This window comes from Osmerus eperlanus, chromosome 26 (assembly GCF_963692335.1).
Source record: "Osmerus eperlanus chromosome 26, fOsmEpe2.1, whole genome shotgun sequence".
Lineage (NCBI taxonomy): Eukaryota > Metazoa > Chordata > Actinopteri > Osmeriformes > Osmeridae > Osmerus > Osmerus eperlanus.
The window spans coordinates 6,609,775-6,629,189 of NC_085043.1; the positions used below are offsets into that span (position 1 = coordinate 6,609,775).

Genomic DNA, 19,415 nt, shown 5'->3' on the forward strand with positions numbered 1-19,415 from the left:
TCCACCCTGGAACAAACTCCTAGCTGTAGACTGGCCCTGGCAGAGGTTCAAACTGGAATTAAGTGTGTCTCTGTATTAAAGCCAAAATATAACAATATCTTCTCCACCATGGCATTTCGTGGTTAGTCGTCATTCATGAAAACCTTGCGAAATGTTTTTCTAATACCCTGTAAGCTTTCACGTACAGTATGGCTCTCCTCACGCCTCGAAGGAAGTCAATGAGATAGTCATGACGTGTACCCAAAACGTTGCAATAAAATCTCTTTTCTGTTCGCGACAATGATGAAGCCTATTATTTATAATCTGAAAAGCACGGCCACTCCGTCCTAAATGGCATTCACTCAACGCTAAACTGCTAAAACACTTCACCGTGTGTGCTCCCCCCACAAGGCACGATCGATAGCACACATAGGACAGGGTGGAAAGCAAGAGATGAATTATTACAGTGGTAGGCCAACAAAATGAGCAATGACCTGGTGCCAAATTTGATCTTGTCCATTAGCTAATTAAAGCATCTGCCGTAGCATGTCTGTGTGTAGCCTGGCTACAGCATCGTCAGTCAAAAGAGATCAAGGTTAAACACTGGGACACTATCCAGGAATCAGAGCAAAGCAGCTCGAGTGCGTGTGTGTGTTTAGGGATTCATAAGACTTCTTTCACAGCATGCCTGCCTGCCTGCCTGCCTGCCTCCCTCCCTCCCTCCCTCCCTCCCTCCCTCCCTCCCTCCCTCCCTCCCTCCTGTAGGGCAAAAATAAGCTTCCCCTCGTTGAAACCCCAGCAGCCGGAACTGGTGTAAACCCAGGTTGTTCTGGCCCACAGGTCCCTTCTAGTGGATGTTCCTGCACTGATGCTGACTCGCACATGGTTAAATGCTTCCGCTATGGGAGATGTTAACAGGCGAGGCTATTTTTATCTGCACGTGAGCAAGCTGGAGCCATGGCAAAGATCCTCTCCCCAAACACCCACAATCCACCCACTCCCACCATCCTTTCCTTCTCAACTCGTCTCTCCGTCTGTCTTACTTCCGCTACAGTTTATATGTTCTGTGCCCCCCCCCCCTCCCTAAACGCCTCCTCTCCGTGGATCCCATTACTCATCTTTCTCCTCCGTTTCCTTGCAGCTACATCTCTCTCTTTTGCTCTTTCTCTGTCTCTCTCTCTCTTTTTCTGTCACTCACTCGTTCTTCATACACTCAACCTGGACTCCCTCACCCTTACCCACTTCATGGCGTTTGATTGTCCCTGGAACGGAAGTCACTTAGCAGCTGTAATTCAAGCACAGTCTCTTAACCACGCCACAAAACACGTGCCAGACAGGAACCTTTTCTCAATCGAACCCCACACACACACACACACACACACACACACACACACACACACACACACACACAAACCCTTTACTCCTGTAAAGTCATTCACATTCATGGCTCTTTTTGCTCATTTTCCCAGTCACTGTCTCATTCCGCTCGTTTTACCCCCTCGCTTTCTCTTCACCCCCTTTGACCGACTCACCCACCCACAGCTACAACTCCACTTGTTCTGTGCCCCCCCCCTTCCCAACTCCACGTGTTCCCGACTGGTGGTCCTTTGCAGCTTTGGTGTTCTCGCCGAGGCGATTGGTGGACAGCCCCAACCTCCCCCACCCCGTTACATCCTCGACAGAGGAAAAGTCACACTCTAATAAACTGCTGGTTTCCATGGCGATACCTCCTTGAGCAAACGTGTCAGTGTCAGTGCTCGCCCATGAACAATGCACACGTGCAAGGTGAGCGTGGAGGGAGGGAGGGAACAGTCGACTGCAAGAACGTGGGGATTTAATTGACCCAACAGAGCCTGGAGAAATTCATTCAACTCTGCCAAGCCTTTTGTAGAGTCTTTCTCCATTCCAATGAACAGTAATGGCATCCATTCATCACAAAGAAAAACACATCCGGACTTCCTCTTGGTGCTGATGCATTAGGACATTTATCATGTCAGGTATAATATGTATTCAAAATAAAGCAGATTGATTTCAATTGAACATGGTACATTTGTCTTTGCCTCTGCCCTACTCCCAAGCCTGTACCACTACAACCTTGCCCACTCATTTTCACTGCGTTTTTGTGTATGTAAAGTCCATGCCCTGACCGTGTCAATTTTTACGATATGTCATATATTATCATTTTAATTAAAGTAGTTTATGGCTAACAATAACCTCAGCCAGGAGCCCTCTCTGAGCTCAGTGAAACCACATGATCACGCCTCCCAGCTGCAGGCCCCGCAAGTCCATGTCCCTGAGGCAGCAACACACACAGAAACAGGCAGACAGGTCCAGTACACACAGAAACAGGCAGACAGGTCCAGTACACACAGAAACAGGCAGACAGGTCCAGTACACACAGAAACAGGCAGTCAGGTCCAGTACACACAGAAACAGGCAGACAGGTCCAGTACACACAGAAACAGGAGAGACGGGAGAGTATTTCAAGCAATGATACATGACAACAAGAACCACACACGTCCCACTGACACCGTTTTTCCACTTGTGGTTTACTTCTAGATCACTTTGATTCATCCAAACAAAGCGTCAACACAGTAAGTAAAAGATAAAAAAAACAAAAACAATGATCACTTACATTCATTTCAACAGCACCATAAACAATTTCAGCAGTCATACAAATGCAAGGTACAGTAGATAGGGCTGGATTCTATGTTGCACATGTGCACTAGAACTTTCCATAAGGATCATATTTGTAGGTACACATCAAGTTCAAATACAGCCATTTGATTGTGATATCTGAGAAGATCCTTGCACTTCTCAGAAGGCACCGTTCTAGAAAAGCATAATTTTTAAGTCTGGGGGTTCAGTTCAGACCTATTGAACACCATTGGCACGCACAATACTGCAGAATAACAACCACAAACCACCCCCCCCCCCCCCCCCATCCCCACGAAACATCACAAAATATTTTTAAAAGGATCCCTCGAAATTTCAACATTGTTCATTCTCACAAGGTGAAACTTGCATGTAATGTCACAATAGTTTTTTGCATACAATGCAGACATGTTGACAGCAGGGTCTGTCTTTGGTGACTTTGGAGAGCGCAGACGCCATGGCTCAGAGTTGGATACTGAAAAAGTCTGGACTTAGCTTTACTCTGACATGTCACAGTACAGTAGCTCTTCTTAAAAGGCAACATATTAAATAACCATCACATCTACCTATTAGAGCTGAAATAAAAATATATAAAATATATGCCTTCATAAATATGTAAGCAAATTAAATAAATTCCCATGAAGAAATGGAAAAAGAAAAAAAAAACATCAAAACTAGGAATAAAAACATCAGAAATACAATTCTCATGTTTATATAATAAAATATTATTTATCCCATTTCAGTGTCCTCAAAGCAACCTGCAGAAGTGTGTTGTCCTTCCTGAGTTTGGTTTCCATGGATTAAGGAAGTGCTGTTGAGATGCGTCTAAACTCAACACGCTATTGGTTGATGTCAACCTCTATTGTCCTGTGATTGGTTGAGATCACTGCTTAACCCTTGTGTTATCTTCGGGTCATTCTGACCCATCAGTCATTGTGACCCACCGTCGTATTGCGACAACTTTACCGCATACAAAAACAAAGTGAAGCATTTTCTTTTAACCGTTGGGCTGTCTCAGACCCCCCACATTGCAAAGGTTAAAAGAAAAAAAAATCTTTGTTTTTGTATTGGGTAAACACAACGATGGTTCGTTATGAACCTTTGGGTCATGTGACCCAAAGGCAGCACAAGGGTTAAAAGGGAAAAGAACCGTCATCGTTGGACAAAGTCTGAGGCCCACCTCTCAATGGGTTCTACTTTGCTTCATCTGATTCTAAAAGAACTACAATGAGGTAAATAGTTATCAACGTGAGTCATAGATCGAAAACCCCCCAAAATATCCTACTAGACATAAAAAAAAAAAAAAACATCTTAGATGTAGAAAATGTTTAAAGAATACATTCATAGGGAGGCTGAGTGTGTTTGCACGCATTTGTGAAAGTCTCTCACGGAACAACGGTTTTGAGGTGGGCGGGCACCGTCTCCAGGGTGACCTCCAGGCCATCGACCTCGGCGCTCTTCTTCCCGCGAACGACCACGCGCACGCTCTTCTTGGAGGCCGGGTGCGTCCGGGCCAAGGGGGCGGGCCCCGGCGCTGGGGGGGGCGCCACGCGACCCATCAGCGAGAGCTGCACGGTGTTGACGTTGACGTGACAACGGCGGGGGTACTGCTTGAAGCACTCGAACGGGTCCCGGCAGCGCTCGCACGCGCAGTGGGAGGAGCCCAGGACGGCCCGCGAGGGGGCCGAGTCGGACGCCGCGGCGCCGACCCGCGGGCGCAGGCCGACCGAGCGGCAGGAGAGGCGGCGCAGGCGGTGGACGCAGCTGCAGCGCCGCAGGCAGGCCCGCCGCAGCGACAGCAGGTCCTTGGACAGCAGGTGGCGGAAGTTGGGTTTCAGGAGCAGGTACACCAGGGGGTTGTACAGGGTGGACGACTTGGCGAACATGGCAGGGATGGCAAACGCCATTGGGGGGATGGCATCCATGTGGCCGAACGCGGCCCACATGGACACCATGGCGTACGGGCTCCACGCGGCGAAGAAGCCGATGCACACGGCCACGCTGAGCTGTGGAGAGGGGAGACGCACACACTTTCGGTGAGGCAGCGAGCTTGACGGCGTTCTCTGTGGGCAAAACACGTGGTGAGAGCAGCCAATCGGAAGCCCCAAGTGTGTTGGAGAGAAAGCGGGTCTAACCGCGAGTGCTTCGGACAGTGAAATAGAAAATAAGCCCCCCCCGAGAGCCCTTTTCTAATGGTCTCCTATTTCGGCATGTCAGCCACCCAACATAGAAGTTCGACCTCAATGAGGCAATTGGCTGATTAGGTCTGGGTGGTTGTGGACATTTTTATTTTAATGAGCTCCTTCTCAGTCCACTCTCCCCGCTCTGGCCTCTCTGGTGAACGCTTGCAGCTATTAGCTCGCATCTGTCTGGCATGCAGGTCGCCAACGGCAGCAGCTGTTTGGGGTCCCGATCCTGCACAGGCACACACAGACTTCGATGGCAGGAATCCTACAGGTGTCCTCAACGTGCACTCGGTCTCTCCCTCTCACTCGGTCTCTCCCTCTCACTCGGTCTCTCCCTCTCACTCGGTCTCTCCCTTTCCCTCGGTCTCTCCCTTTCACTCTGTCTCACTCTCACTGTCTCCCTCTCTCACTCTGTTTCTCCCCCTCACTCCGTCTCTCCCTCCCATGCCCCAACATACATTCATGTCGGCGCTCGCCCCCCCCCCCCTCTCCCCCCGGGCGCGTTACCTTGACTATGATGGTCTGGATGTTGCCCATGCGCGTCTGCGCGGAGACGTGCCGTTCCACGGCCCGCCGCGACTCGCGCACCGTCGCCAGGATCTGCGTGTAGGAGGAGGTGATGACGGCGCAGGGCAGCGCGTAGCAGCACACGAACAGCGCCACGGTGTAGGAGCGGGCGCCCGCGTCCAGGCCGGAGACGCGCCAGTCGATGCAGCACGCCGTGCCGTACGGCTCGGGCCCGTACGCCCCCCAGTGGGCGAGAGGGGAGCAGGCGAACACCAGGGCGTACGCCCAGGCACAGGCGATCAGGATGCGCCCGTGGTCGGGGCCGAAGCGGTTACCTGGGAGGGGGAGGTTAAAGGTCAGATTAGTATGGATGCTCAAGGAGCAGGATGGCGCCCGGTCCGACTGTGTCTCTCAAGGGAGCTTGCTCACCGTAGAGGGGGTAACAGACCTTCAGACAGCACACGGTGCTGAGGATAGTGAGGGTTGTGAGACTGCAGATCCCAAACAGAACACCGCAGAAAGCATAAATAAGACACACCGTCTTACCATACAACCACCTGGCCCAGAGAGAGAGAGAGACAGAGGAAACGAGAGAGAGATGGGGGGAGAGCGAGAGAGACAGACAGACATTTCTGTCAGACACCAAGATAATGAAAAGGGGACATTACGTGGCTAGTGTCTGCGTGTGTGTGTGTGTGTGTGTGCGTTTAGTTATCTGTGTCATAGTGTGTGGGACCTGTGGTAGATGCTGGAGGTCACGGCCAAGGGGTAAAGGCTAAGGGTCATGCCAAGGTCACTGACAGCCAAGTTGGTGATGAAGAACTCGGCTGGTTTGAGAAGTTGCTTCTTCTTATAGGAGACATAGAGCAGCATGGTGTTCCCTACCAGTGAACACACACCTGTCAGAGAGAAATAGACAGACAAATCGACAAAGACAAAAAGTGAGAAACAAACAAAGAGAGAAAGCAAGCGAAACAGAGAGGAAGGGTGAATAAAAAGAGAAAAAGAGACAGAGAGGAAATTCCTGGCAAAGATCCTAAAGAAGCTTTCTATTGAGAAACCAGCAACCTGCACATCACCCACAGAGAACAGTCAGTCAGTCCTGCCAGCCACTCAGCCAGCCAACCAACCAGCAACTCTGCCAGCCAGCCAACCAGCCAGATAACCATGAGGCGAAGGTGCATGTGTGAAGGAGATAAGAAAATGTGTGTGCTTGACTACGTCAATCTAAACTCTATCCCAGCATTGACTGACACATGGGTGTCGGATGGAAAAGCCAGGAACCTTCCGGAGCCATATCCTAGAGGGATATGGATTCAAAACCATTTCTGAACTGTCTCTCAAGGGATGTCGCATCTTAATGACATCAGCCCCCATACCTCAAAAACACTATATTTACCAAGTGGTAAATGACACGCACACACCACCACACACTCATATCAGACACACACAAGATGAAAGAGGCACTGATATGAATGCTCTCTCACTGTGGGTTGAAAGGGTGGCTACAGCAACAGAGAGGGGGATATGTGGGATAACTAGAGAGATCAAAGAGCTCACCAACAGAGCAATAGCTTAGATCATTACAATAACTGTCATAATCTTCATCTCTAACCACAGCAATCCAGCGGGTGAGTCATTCTGCTAAGAGTAATCAGACGTTCTGATTCATCTGCTTTGCGCTTCAGTGTGTGAGGACAAACTCGAAGGCTTGAATCAGCTTAGCCGATGCAATGGGGTATCTGTGTGTGTGTGTCTGCCTCAGTCTGTGTGTGTGTTTGTGTGGGGACAGGGGAGAAGCGTGGAGAAGTAGACAGGGAGCCGAGACTCACAATACCATCAGAAACTTGCTGATTTGATCAAAGTCTTAAGTAAGTAAGTGTGTGTTTGTGTGTGTTAGAGAAAGTGTGTGTGTGTTGAATGAGACTCTCAAAGCAGTATGTGTGTATGTGGGGGTGTTTCTTGAAAGCATTGGGGCTAGGAGGTCTGTAGATTGTGCCTTGTGCCACGTGCCTTGGCTAAAAATAGGAACAAACCACAGGCTCAGATGAACACTGGCTTGTCTTGCAGCCCAGGCTCTGAGATCTCTCTATCTCACACACACACAATGTATCAGAATCAGAAGATTCAGAATTCTGATTCTGACATTATCATTCTGATAATGTATACATTCAAGGATACTAAATACTCACAGGTGCCATTTACTTTCAGAAATCCTGAATGTAGGAGATAGATATACTGTACTGGTAAACAGCAACGGATTGCAGTTTGTGCATGTGTGTGATAGAAGTTAAGAAAGCAATAACTCTGCTCCTTGAAAACCAGCTTGATCCATCGTGCCAATTTCCTCCTATCAGCACACACATGTAAACAAACAAAACGAAATCCTTCCATGTGGACTTGTTGCATTGCGTTGTGTTGGTGTACAATGGTTCTCTCATGTTTTCGGCGCTAAATTGAGTCCCTCGTTTGCGTCCACGGCGACTCATGGGGTAGAGCTCATACCACATGGGCTGAAGACCTAACGCACGGGGCCGGGTTCGATGTCTTCCCCGCTATCCCTCTCCCTTACATTACCTGTCTACCTCTGCCTCTGTCAGAAATAGGCTAAATATACTGTATAAATATATAACCTTTTCATATAGACCTTCAGGAACACTATTCAGGGCATATGTGTTGAGTTAAATGTCATAAAGGTGTATCATTGACTTCATTGCTAGCGGTTGAGACAAAAGGCACTGATTACGTTCACCGATAAGAGATTTTATAAGTGTACTCACCGAATATAGAGTAGACCACGGCAACAGCTAGGTCAGCTGCTTCTGAGATGTTGGAGTGGAAACTGGTGTTGTCTGCAAGCCACCCCATCTGAGAGGAGAAACACAAGTCAACACACACGGGAGATTTATTTGGAGAGACACACACACACACACACACACACACACACAAGCATGCCCAGTGTGCGCGGGGGAATAAAGAAGACGTCCGTAGAAGCTTTTCAAAGTTCCCGCTCTCGGCTCTCCAAAAGCTCAGTTCCTTCTGTATACATGGAGTTCAGAGGTCATTCGAAAGAGGTATTCACCCGATAGTGACTCAGTTGGGAAGCCTACACCTGAAACTCTACATCAGCTGCTTGGGCTCCAGTAGAAAAATGTTCAACCCCCAGACAGGAGATTTGAAGCAGACAGATGTCACAAACATGAAAACATATCCTGTACACTTGTTTGAACGGTTTACATGCCATTTGCAACAAGTACATTGGAGTTGTTGGTGTACTCAGGCAGGCCTATGTTTCGGGCATTCTCCCAGGGATTCTGGAAGTGAATGAATATACATGTGCACGAGTGAGTGCGTGTGCATGGATGGGTGCTGCTTTGAACACATGTAACTGGAGTACAGAGAGGGGGAAAGGGGGAGGGAGAGAGAGATGAGAGAGAGAGTGGAGCAAATGAGGAAAGGAACTCACAGAACTATTCACCCGTGAATCTCCAGTCCGCATGGACGTACTCTGTGTTGGTGTGTGAATTTGGGATATTGTTCTGCTTTCGGAGTGAGAATAATCAATTTGCTGTAGACAGGCTTTTAATCCACCCCATCAAGCTGCAGACCTACAATTTCTGACCGTGGGACTGCAGTAGTTTACGGCCAAGAACTTGACAGTATGACTTACAAGACCCATATTCTGACTTCTACACAGACCACCGTCCATGATTGTCCATTTAATAATGACCCTACATACCTAAATAAAGCACCTGGGATTTGAAAGTTCCGGATCGTTCTCTCTATCCATCCTTCACCAAGTCTTTCACTCTGGCACACACATACGACGGCTTCCCTTGCCACCCTGTACAACCCCTCACCAGGGCCATCTTCCCCCTGAATTTGAGGCCCCCCCCTGCTGGACTATACCCCCACCCTGCCACCCCTCACCCGTCACCCACCCCCTGAACTATAAGCCTCCAATGTACATGTACTTGGAAATAATTGTAATAAAACTTCAAACTTGAACTTGAATAAACTCACACACTCAATACCATGAAAGGGAAACCACTGTTTAGGATAGAGCAATCAGTCGTTGAACAGCTTAGATCAAAGACAGCTCCTGTCAAAGTGATTGGTTTGGACGGGCTTTGAAGCCCAATGCAGTGAGTCTGCTTATCTATACTCCACGCTACAAAGTAATTATACCTTACACTACCTCCGGTGAGTAAATGTGTCAGCATGGAAGCTTTCAATATTCCCTAAATACACACACACACACACAAGATTTAATTTGAAGAAGATTGGTTTAGGCATTGAAACTATCAGTATTTCACCCCGACTGGTGTGTTAATTAAAATGCTCAGAGGGGGAAAAGGCAGTTCTTCAGAGTAGTTTGAGAAGTATAAAGAGAAAGCAGGTAAATATACATTTGGCATATGGTTCTATCATCAACGTTTTCACATCTGACAACATCATTCAATAAATGATGTTTCACACGTGTAAGAGCAAACTATATGAGATGCAAGATAACCTCTTTTCTTGTTTTAAAATATTCATAACAACTTTGGCACCATACACTGCTCTTGATTGAAGGTGTGTGGTCAGACCGTAGTCAGCAGCACTTATCATGCAGAGAAGTTGGCTGATGAAATGACGGAATTCAGCCAATCGATGTATTGGAAGCTTATGCCTTGTGTTCAAAATCTTACTTTTTCAGACTGATTTCAATAGGCAGCTCAAAGAAGCACCTAAAGAAGTTGCTTGTGCTAAGGTCTAAAGCTGCCTAAAGCTATCTGAGCAGACCGCCGGGCTGGTGGCTACACATGGGGCCTCGTTAGTCTTTGCTCAGGTTCTGTTATTTCTATCTGAACTTTCAGCACTGGGTTTCACAAGGTAAATTCTGATCGCTTCTTTGAACTAGGACATAGTATTCTATACTATAACTGTATATACATATTAATGTAAAATATACAATGTATGTTTTATGTAGGCTACATAGGCTATGCTGCTATTGTGTGCGTGTGTTACCTCCGTTTATTCCTGATTCGGTAGCTGTGCACACGGTTCTAGGAACTTTAATTGCTTTCGGATTGAGACATTGAATTGAGTGAAATTGAATGGAATTTTTCCGTGTCGTGTGTGTGTGTGTACACATAGCCTGCCAAGAGCAGTCAGCAACAAGCCTTGTACGCTACCAGCTTCATGAGGCCCGTATATTCGGACCTCCCTAAAAGAAATACAACTATGAAAAAAAATTGCCCAACTCCCAATATTAAACTGCCCCAGAGCCATGATGGTTAGACATCACTAAAACGCTAAAGCGAATGCTTCCGCATGAGTGTGTGCTCAACTTAAAACAAACAAATAAAATACCCATTAGCTGATGAAGTAGATTAGAGTACGCAGTCCATCATATCTGAACCTGTATAGCCCTATACAATAAGATTGTTGAGCCAGAGCTGGTCAACAGACGTTGACCTCATGGCCATTTAATGACAGCTGAAGGAAAGACCTCTTCTAATGGTACTTGATTCAAAGCAGTCCACTTAATCTCCCTGACAGTAGGCTACACGCGTCTCCGTCCTGATCTGTGCGATACATTAGCAACGGCAACGTCCATGTGAGTGGGTTGATTTTCTCCCCAAGTCAATCAGAAAGCTGTGAACGCTGACCTTCAGAAGCGCTGTGGAACACAAAGGAAAAGCGAGTTCCTTCATGGTCAATAGAAATCCAGCCTCAATCGCTTTCAAACGAGAGCAAATGAGGAAAGAAAGAGGAGTCAATGAGGTGAATAAAGGTTTGAGCATTCAGCATGCTAAATACATTCAGCATTAAAAAAAAAAAGATTGGTATTTTTGGATAAAGTTTGCCAAGGATACTTGAACATATGACACACGATGTTTTATGAAGTATGATTGATGCTTATACAGCAAAGTTAACCATAGTCAACTATGACTGGACAGAGTTTACTGTGACGTGCTTTACTTGGTGATCTCAGTATGCGCAGCAAGCACGTTACGCGATGCCAAGCGAACGATTATCAGTTTAATCCAATTTTCAACGGAGTATACTCAATTATTGTGAAGGACACCAAAATAAGTGAGAAGCTTGGTCATTCTGCCACAGTTTACAAATCCAACACCGACCAGGCACGGTGATAACGCACGGTGGAGAAGCTGAATTAAATTGCCCCGCTAAGCAATCTCTTTTCCAGTTTCAGGGCGTTACCATGCAGCACATGCAACAGTACATTAAACTCACATTTCTATTTCATAATGGTCGTGCGTTTTATGTACAAGATAAAGTAAATTATAGGAACGTGTAGACTTGATCAGCTTTTCAAGCTACGTGACTGACACCGCTCTGTCCTGGTTTTAGCCATCACCTGTGGCTATAAACACCAACTTGTTCAACATAACATCCCACTCTATATAATCAAACTCAGTGATCAGACAGTAAATTGAACGTTACCTCTTGTTTCACGGTCAGTCCATAAATCCCCATCCGAAACGAGTGCACAACACTTGGCACGGCGCGATGAAGACGCGCTGAAACTTGCTTCACAGGCTAAATCCTGCCATGCTCCGAGTAGATATCTTCGTGTGAGAGAGAATCTTCTCTTTACACTATATAGTCCACGGAGAGCGAGACTGGGCAACATCAGAGGTAGGGTAGGTTGTATACCTTCGTTCTTTGGCTCGCACGCATGGCCATGCGGGATCAGCTTTACCGCAATGTGTCCAAACTACCGAATAGAGGAGGGGGCAGGCGCACTACAGTATTTGAAGGGGCTGTAGGGCATGCCCATTGCAAGCGAGTGCCCACTAGTTCTTATGTCGGATATCTGATTGGAAACACTTCGTGCGTATTTCCAGGAATCCTAGTGTTTATTCTGACAGTTTGCATCAAATTACCTTTTCAATAGGAAAACACGCGCTCTGGAACTTTTTTCAATGTTTTCGAGCTGCTTTTTTACATTGCAGGGAGGCAATGTACACAATTCAGCATCTCTCAGACTGGATGGTATTAAGATATAGTGGCAAAACAATGGGCTTGCCTACTTATAACTGAACTTGGCTGTGGTGAGGAAATTACATATTGGTCAGATCCAAAACACAAGAAAGGACAGGACCTGGAGGACAGGGGAGATGTAGAATGCAACCTGCAGAAAGCAAACTCGCTTCCTTCTCTTGAAGACAGCACCTTGCAGCACGCGTCATTGGTTACATTTTTATTTCCTATTTACAGTAGATTTGTTATAAATATAATACGTCATTTCCAGAAAAGCAGTTGAGTAAATACATACATTTAAATAACAGCTTGATCACAAGGTGGGTGGGGGGGTGGGGGGGGGGGAGGGGGGGGGAGGGTCCAATGAATTTTGTTGGGGTGGGATTTAGATTTTTTTTTTTGTTGTAGAAAATGTAATGCGTGCACGTGGGTTCGACACAGTCTCGAGGGACAGACCGATAGGACAGACTGGCAGACAGACGATTGGGCGGGCAGTATCTAGGAGCTGTAAGTCAAAGCCTTTCACGACATAGTGGTCAACAGTCACCGTCAAAAGTCACTTGACAGAGTTCAGGAGGAGGTGAGGCTCAACAGGACAAGGACCCCCCCCTCCCCGGCGTGGTTGAGGTGACACCATGGCTGCCGTCTCGCCGAGGCAGAAGAACGCCGGTGCGCTCCAGGTCATCCAGGAAGTAAACATGCTGTGCCGGTTGCCGTGGCGACAACGAAACAACGTTTGAATTGAATTCCGACGCTCGAGGAAGTCAAAAGGAACGCTGCCGTGAGGAGGGGGGGGGGGGGGGGGTGAGCCAGTGTGTTCAAACGTGTCTCGTCACACTCCTCCATTTCACAGATTTGGTTCCAGTAAAGGAGTCCAACCAGGTCTCCTTTGTTGGGGGCGGGGTGACATATTCACGTCAGGTCGAGTTCCACCCACACGTCCGGCCATGAAGCTTTTCTGCTGCTGAGACATCAGACACGGTCCATCCGCTGACTCCTGCTGCTGCTCGGAACCTCAGCCGATGCAGGCTTCATTTCAAAACAGACCATCTCATTAAATATACTTTAGAAATGTTATTAAGAAATACAAAACAACTGCTTTCCTTTGTCCAGTATTGAGTATTATTCGGGGATAGGAGGGGTGGGGGGAGGGCGTCACGGTTCCAAGTGGGCGTGTGGCTCTTTTCGTGGGTGTGGCTCTCACCACGCCTTGCTGATGATTGGTCGGGGTACTTGTGGAGGGGGGAGGAGCCTAGGTGCTCCTTATGCCGATCGGTTGGGTTACTCGTGGAGGGGGAGGAGCTTAGGTGCTGTTGATGATGATCAGGGCGGGGGGAGCCGTCTGCTGGCTGGTCTCGCACACGGACGCCTGGTCGGCCAGCTTGGCGAAGACGCGGGGCGTGCCCAGGTTGTAGACCCCCGCGTGGAGGAAGCACGCTCGCAGGGACACGCGCATCACTTCCTGTGCCTTCAGCTGCAGCTTGTATTGAGTCTGGCCCAGCCACGTGAAGGACCCGTGAACCTCAAAGGACTCTGGACTGAAAGGAGAAGATGAGAAGATTACAGGAAGATCGGAGAGAGAGAGAGAGAGAGAACATCAAAACCCCTCTAAGGGGTACAAGGGGATAAAGTCAGGCTTGAAGACCGGTTGTTAGCTACAATCGTCCCCCAAAATTCCCCGTCAGAGCAAAACAAGCGCAAATTCACAATGGCTGCAACCACGTACGCGCATGCACATTTTGGTGGACCGACCGACAATGGAGCTGCTGGTTGCAGCTTGTAAAAAACAAAACAAAACAAAAAAACAGTTTGCACACGCCTCGTAGCTCGGGTAGGAAGGCGGGTAGACGCACCTGGTCAGTTTGTTTCGCAGGTCTATGAAGACTTCAACTTGGGCCAGCGAGCAGTTGGACAGGGTCAGAGTTACTGGCACCATACAGAGGCTAAAAGGTGAGAGAGAGAAAGGAAAAGAGAAAGAGAAGGGGCCAGAAGTTACACATGCAGCCACACGGAGACACAGCAAGGTTAATGGTCACCTGTCGTCTTTTAATGTCTTCATCCTGATGATCCCACTAGACAGAAATAATGGTCCCACATTTCATCTAATTGCCATTGCATCAAATGAAGGAGCGCTGAGAGAAATCACCGGGCCGTCAGCGCGGGGCAGCTGAAAACCAGGAAGTGGCATTTGGAGTCACGCAACCACTAAGGTCCGTCAGACTAAATCCTTGTCGAGTAAAAAAATGTAATAAAAGAGATAATTCAGCACTGCCCTAAAACGCATTAAAACCCAGTCAGTGTGTCTTTGCATGACTGTCCTTCCATGTGGAGGATGTTTCCTAGTCCTAGACCCCTGGCTAGCTGGAAGGGGTCTCGCAGAGGAGAAGGAGGCAGGCCGTAGGGGTTGAAGTATCCAGAGTATAGCTGCTTCGACAGGGCAGCCAGGGGCTATTCACGCCTGTCCCCCTCCCCCCCCCCCCCCCCCCCCGCCCACCCACCACCATCCAGCCCCACAGGCCACACTACGGATGCTTCCGTGCCCAGAGGGAGCTGAAGGAAAAGGGGTCCTTTCTTCACACATCAGCCTGAACTCCCCTTGATCCGACAGAGTCTTCCTTTGGGGCGCCATGTCCACTCCTGCTTGTGGGATTAAGCTGTGTGTCGTGTGTGTGTGTGTGTGTGTGTGTCGTAGTACTCAGGGCAGCGCAGGACGGGTTTGAGGATGTGGCAGAGCTGCGTGCCTGTGTAGGGGTGTGTGTGTGTGTGTGTTACCTTTTCTGTATGAACGCGTGGCTGTAGCTCTCAGGGTAGTGCAGGTTGGTTTTGATGAGGTGGGAGAGCTGCTCCATAGAGGGTCTGGTCATGGGAGGAGGCAGCTCTGGTTTGAACTTGAGCAGCACCATCTCCTGAGCTTCCTGTGGCACAACCAGCACAGCACACATGACCTGACTAAGGGGGACCAATCAGAGAGAAGAATGCCATGTCCACACCATAAACTGATGCCCCACCATGCTGTGTGTGTGTGTGTGTGTGTGTGTGTGTACCAGAGGCTCTCTGTAAAATGGCGAAACATCTATTATTACATGGGAACAGTAACGAGTGTGTCAGCTGTTTTCTACCACTGAGACGTTTCCCTCCATCGGCACACTGTTTCGTTTACACAGTGAGGCTCGACAAGGGTCGACTCCCATTCCGTGAACAGACGAGCGTAAGACAAAGCAGCGAGCCGTCGATCTAAGAATGTAGAGAGAGAACCCCCCCATGTTCTTTTGTGGAGAGTGTAAAATAAAAAATAAAGCCCATTCCATACCGTACGACACGATTTGAACACGGGCGGCTAGAGGCTAGAGAGAGGTGCGGTGAGCCAGCGTGCGGTGAGCCAGCATGCGGTGAGCCAGCGTGCGGTGAGCCAGCGTGCGGTGAGCCAGCGTGCGGTGAGCCAGCGTGCGGTGAGCCAGCGTGCGGTGAGCCAGCGTGCGGTGAGCCAGCGTGCCGCGTGCGGCGCTGTGGAAAAGTGATCGGCTGAGACGAGACAAGTCCGAGCTGCATCCCCATGAATGAGCTCAGGACACTGTTGCTATGCGACCACAGGAAGTTGTGTGTGTATGTGCTGAGGTGTGGGGGTTGTCCAGAAATAGGTGGCGGACACATGTAGTCTGGCCTCACGGTGGTGGAGGAGCAGGAGGAGGAGGGGAGGGCCGACATCACGTTCCTTTTCCATCCGTCGGGCGAAAGCTATTTTTAGAGCCACGTGTGGATTTCAGCGACATTGAATTCACGCGTTGGGCAAAACGATAGCTTTTGTCTCACACGGGGGTTTCGTGTCAACTGCGCTGGCACGCCGTCATTACCCCCCCGGAACCACGGAGAAGTAAACTCAAGCGCAAACCCTCCCCCCCCCCCCCCCCCCCCACACACACACACACACTGCATGAACGGCTCTTACGAATCCCTTCAGAATGGCTTTGTATGAGTGGAGCAAGTTAGTACGGGAGCCTCTTAGAGAGCATTAATTGTGTGTGTGTGTGTGTGTGTGGGGAGGGGCGGGGGGGTTGCGATGCTGTGACAACAGTGAATGGATGAAGGGACACGTCGCATCTATCCAACAACATCCTCGTCTCGGAAAGGTGAAGCTCAATTAGTTCAAGGGGGAAAAAAAGTCTCTCTCCCCCTCCCTCCCTCCCCCTCCCCGGGCGCATAAGACCACACGTGCACGCTCTTAATAGTTTGTTCCATGCAAACTGCAGTGCATCCATCTTCATTAAGAGCTTAACTTGAATCTACAGGGAATGTGACTTTGGAAACGGTTAGGTTGGCGGTCTGCGACTGGCGGGGAGACCAAAAACAAATCAAAAAAGGCAGAGAGAGAGAGAGAGAGAGAGAGAGAGAGAGAGAGAGAGATCTCGGGTGGGCGCCAAGAGTGGAGCTCTACTGTGGATGTGTGGTGTGGTCCTGAGGACGGACGGACAAACACGGGCTTCCTGTGCGACTGGTCAAGGAACTCGGAGCACTGCTTGGTTCAGGTGGGATGGGGGTACCCCCTTCCCCAGGCCCAAAACCATCCAGCAAATCCCCCCCCTCCCCCCCACACACACACACACACACAACAACTCTGACTGGGCCAAGTCCCGGCACACCGGTGGCACCTCCAACGATTATGTGTTTGGCAGACAGCCAGGGAAACACTTATCCCGGGGGCCTCAAGCTGAGGCTGGCCTCGCTGGTGGATCTGGAGGGAAGAGCCGTTCTCTGGGTTCCTAATGGTTATCAGATGATCGGGGGAGGGGGGGGGGGGGAGGCATGCCGGACCACTCAGTATAAACGTCCTCTCCTCCGCAGTGTGGGAGTTGATACTGCTGACGAGGCGTGTTGCTGGTTTATTGGGCGTGCGCATCGCCGGAGGTGCGATTCCATCGATGAGGGGGCCGCACTGTCCCCTGGTGAACTGGATGTGTGTGTGTGCGCGTGCGTACCTCTTTTTGGGTCAGGGAGCAAGCCTCTTTGCCGATGGTCCGCAGAGCCACGTGGAGTTGTCCCTCCAGGATCCGCTGCTTGTTGTCCTCGACGACAAAGGCCTGTGACCACAGCGAGACAATCGTCACACGTGAACGTACTAGAAATACGCCGATCTGGAAGCAACGTGAGGCGGGGGGGGGCGGGGGGTGGCGGGGGGGGGGGGGGCTGCACCTTCCAGAGGACGATGATGTCGAGGTCGACCTCGCTGCACTTCCTGACGATGGCGGCGGTGTCGTCTGGGGCCGCCCCCTGGGTCCTGGAGTGGGAGAACGACCCCCCCGCCGCCGGCGCCGCCCCCCGCCGCGACTCCGAGGGCTGACGTCGACGGAAGAAGAAGTCGGCACAGGGCGTGGTGGAGCTGATGATCTAGAAAGTGAGAGAGACGGAAAGAGTGAGAGAGAGAGAGACAGAGAGAGTGAGAGACAGAGAGAGAGGAAGTCAGTAGGGAAAAGGGTAGAGGCGTCAGGAGTGATTCCACAGAGAGGCGTCCCGCGTTATAAAATGCAGGATGTAGAATATAAATATGCGCACTTGCTGTACGCGTCAAATACCTGTTCATTTCCAAGGTTTAGGTCGGCAAAGGTGTACCTCCCCGCAGCACTGGCAGCCGCTAAAAAGGCAAACATGGGAAATCAAAGTTATCGGCGAGTTAAGCGGCATGCTGTAAAGGGATCGAAATGAAACGGCTTTGTGATGCGTGTACTGGCGCTGCTCTACCTTGTTGGGGTTTGCATCGCATCGCTCTGAAGCCAAGCTTGGCCCTCTCCCTGCTCGTGAGCTTACAGTCTGAAAGGAAGAACGGAAGGAAGGGGGGTCAGGTGGCTGAGCGGTGAGGGAGTCGGGCTAGTAATCCGAAGGTTGCCAGTTCGATTCCCAGCCGTGCCAACTGACGTTGTGTCCTTGGGCAAGGCACTTCACCCTACTTGCCTCGGGGGGAATGTCTCTGTACTTACTGTAAGTCGCTCTGGATAAGAGCGTCTGCTAAATGACAAAGTAAATGTAAGGAAGGAGATGAAAAAGAAGACGCGCCCTTGAAACTCCTTCCCGCATTCAACAGAAGCAGATTTCTCCTATAGCGGAGTGGAGTCAACGAGAGAACGCACGCACGGTATTCATCGGAGAGCCTCAGACAGATTGCTTCTTCACAATCAACAAGAGAAGATGTGTTGGAAAAAAGGAATCGCGGAAAAGCCTCGCAAGTATCTCGGCGAGACGCACAGGGGCAAACGATTAGCATTTTACGGGGGAAATTACCGCGAAACAATACGAAAGGTTGGTTTTTAAGACATTCTCCTAGGGCCGGCCCTAAGGTTTTGGGGCCCTAAACAAAAACAGTGTATGGGGCCCTTTTGATTGGCCAATTTTTTTGGGGGGGGCGGGGCCCCAGACCAATCACGGGGCCCTAAACAAATGTTTCATTTGTTTATTGGGTCACCGTCACGTATAGATCCACAAAGGCACACGGCAGAGCGCCCTCTCATCGACAGCTCGCTGTCCTTGGCATTGACCGACGTGCAGGCCTACATATATTAGCCCGGACAGCAAGCTAATAAATATTTGACCTGTTTCTGTTGCCATTGGGGGGGGAGGGCGGCGGATTGTCCCCTAGTGACGCTCACTAGTTAATTGCGTTCAGAGAAGGATATGGCACAGGTGGAGAGTTGAGGAGTGAGAGAGGGAGACCGCAAGAGAGAGAGAGTGAGAGAGCGGAGGAGAACGAGTGATTGATTGACGGTATGGAAAGAAGAGGGAAGGTATCGACAGGATGAGGGGAAGGTGTGGAACATCGAGCGACCCTGCCGAGGCGCTTATTAGCGCGTTAGCGGCCAGCGCGGGTCCATGCCTGACCCACCATCTGTACACATCACTGGGAAAATCACTACGGCAACCCCGATGAGTCATGTTCATTGGACCGTCTTATAAGTCCACAGCCCCCCCCCCCCCCCCGCCCCCACTGTTCTGAGAACGTTCACCTCTAATCAGCACTGGGCATGTGTGAGCGAGGTGAATGGTACGTGCAAGGCAAACGTACGTGTGTGTGTTTGCGCATGTCCCTTACTCCGTACTGGTCACTGACAC

The 19,415-nt window shown here is 49.7% G+C and overlaps 2 protein-coding genes across 2 annotated transcripts in view; both read right to left on the reverse strand.

Annotated features, from left to right (window-relative positions):
* Positions 1-3,754: 3,754 nt before the first annotated feature.
* opn7a (opsin 7, group member a) lies at positions 3,755-8,195 on the reverse strand. Its single transcript, XM_062452657.1, has 5 exons — positions 8,108-8,195; positions 6,064-6,226; positions 5,757-5,884; positions 5,328-5,662; positions 3,755-4,640 (listed from the first exon to the last, which is right to left on the reverse strand). Exons 1-5 carry the CDS (start codon positions 8,193-8,195, stop codon positions 4,020-4,022), a joined length of 1,335 nt encoding a protein of 444 aa, XP_062308641.1. The 3' UTR covers positions 3,755-4,019.
* A 4,332-nt stretch (positions 8,196-12,527) lies between these two features.
* The window catches only part of trappc8 (trafficking protein particle complex subunit 8), an 18,717-nt gene continuing 11,829 nt past the window's right edge, over positions 12,528-19,415 (reverse strand). The window contains 7 exon segments of the mRNA XM_062452242.1: positions 12,528-13,858; positions 14,174-14,263; positions 15,093-15,235; positions 17,294-17,395; positions 17,508-17,702; positions 17,888-17,946; positions 18,054-18,122. Coding sequence (XP_062308226.1) covers positions 13,624-13,858; positions 14,174-14,263; positions 15,093-15,235; positions 17,294-17,395; positions 17,508-17,702; positions 17,888-17,946; positions 18,054-18,122 — 893 coding nt within the window. The 3' untranslated portion in view covers positions 12,528-13,623.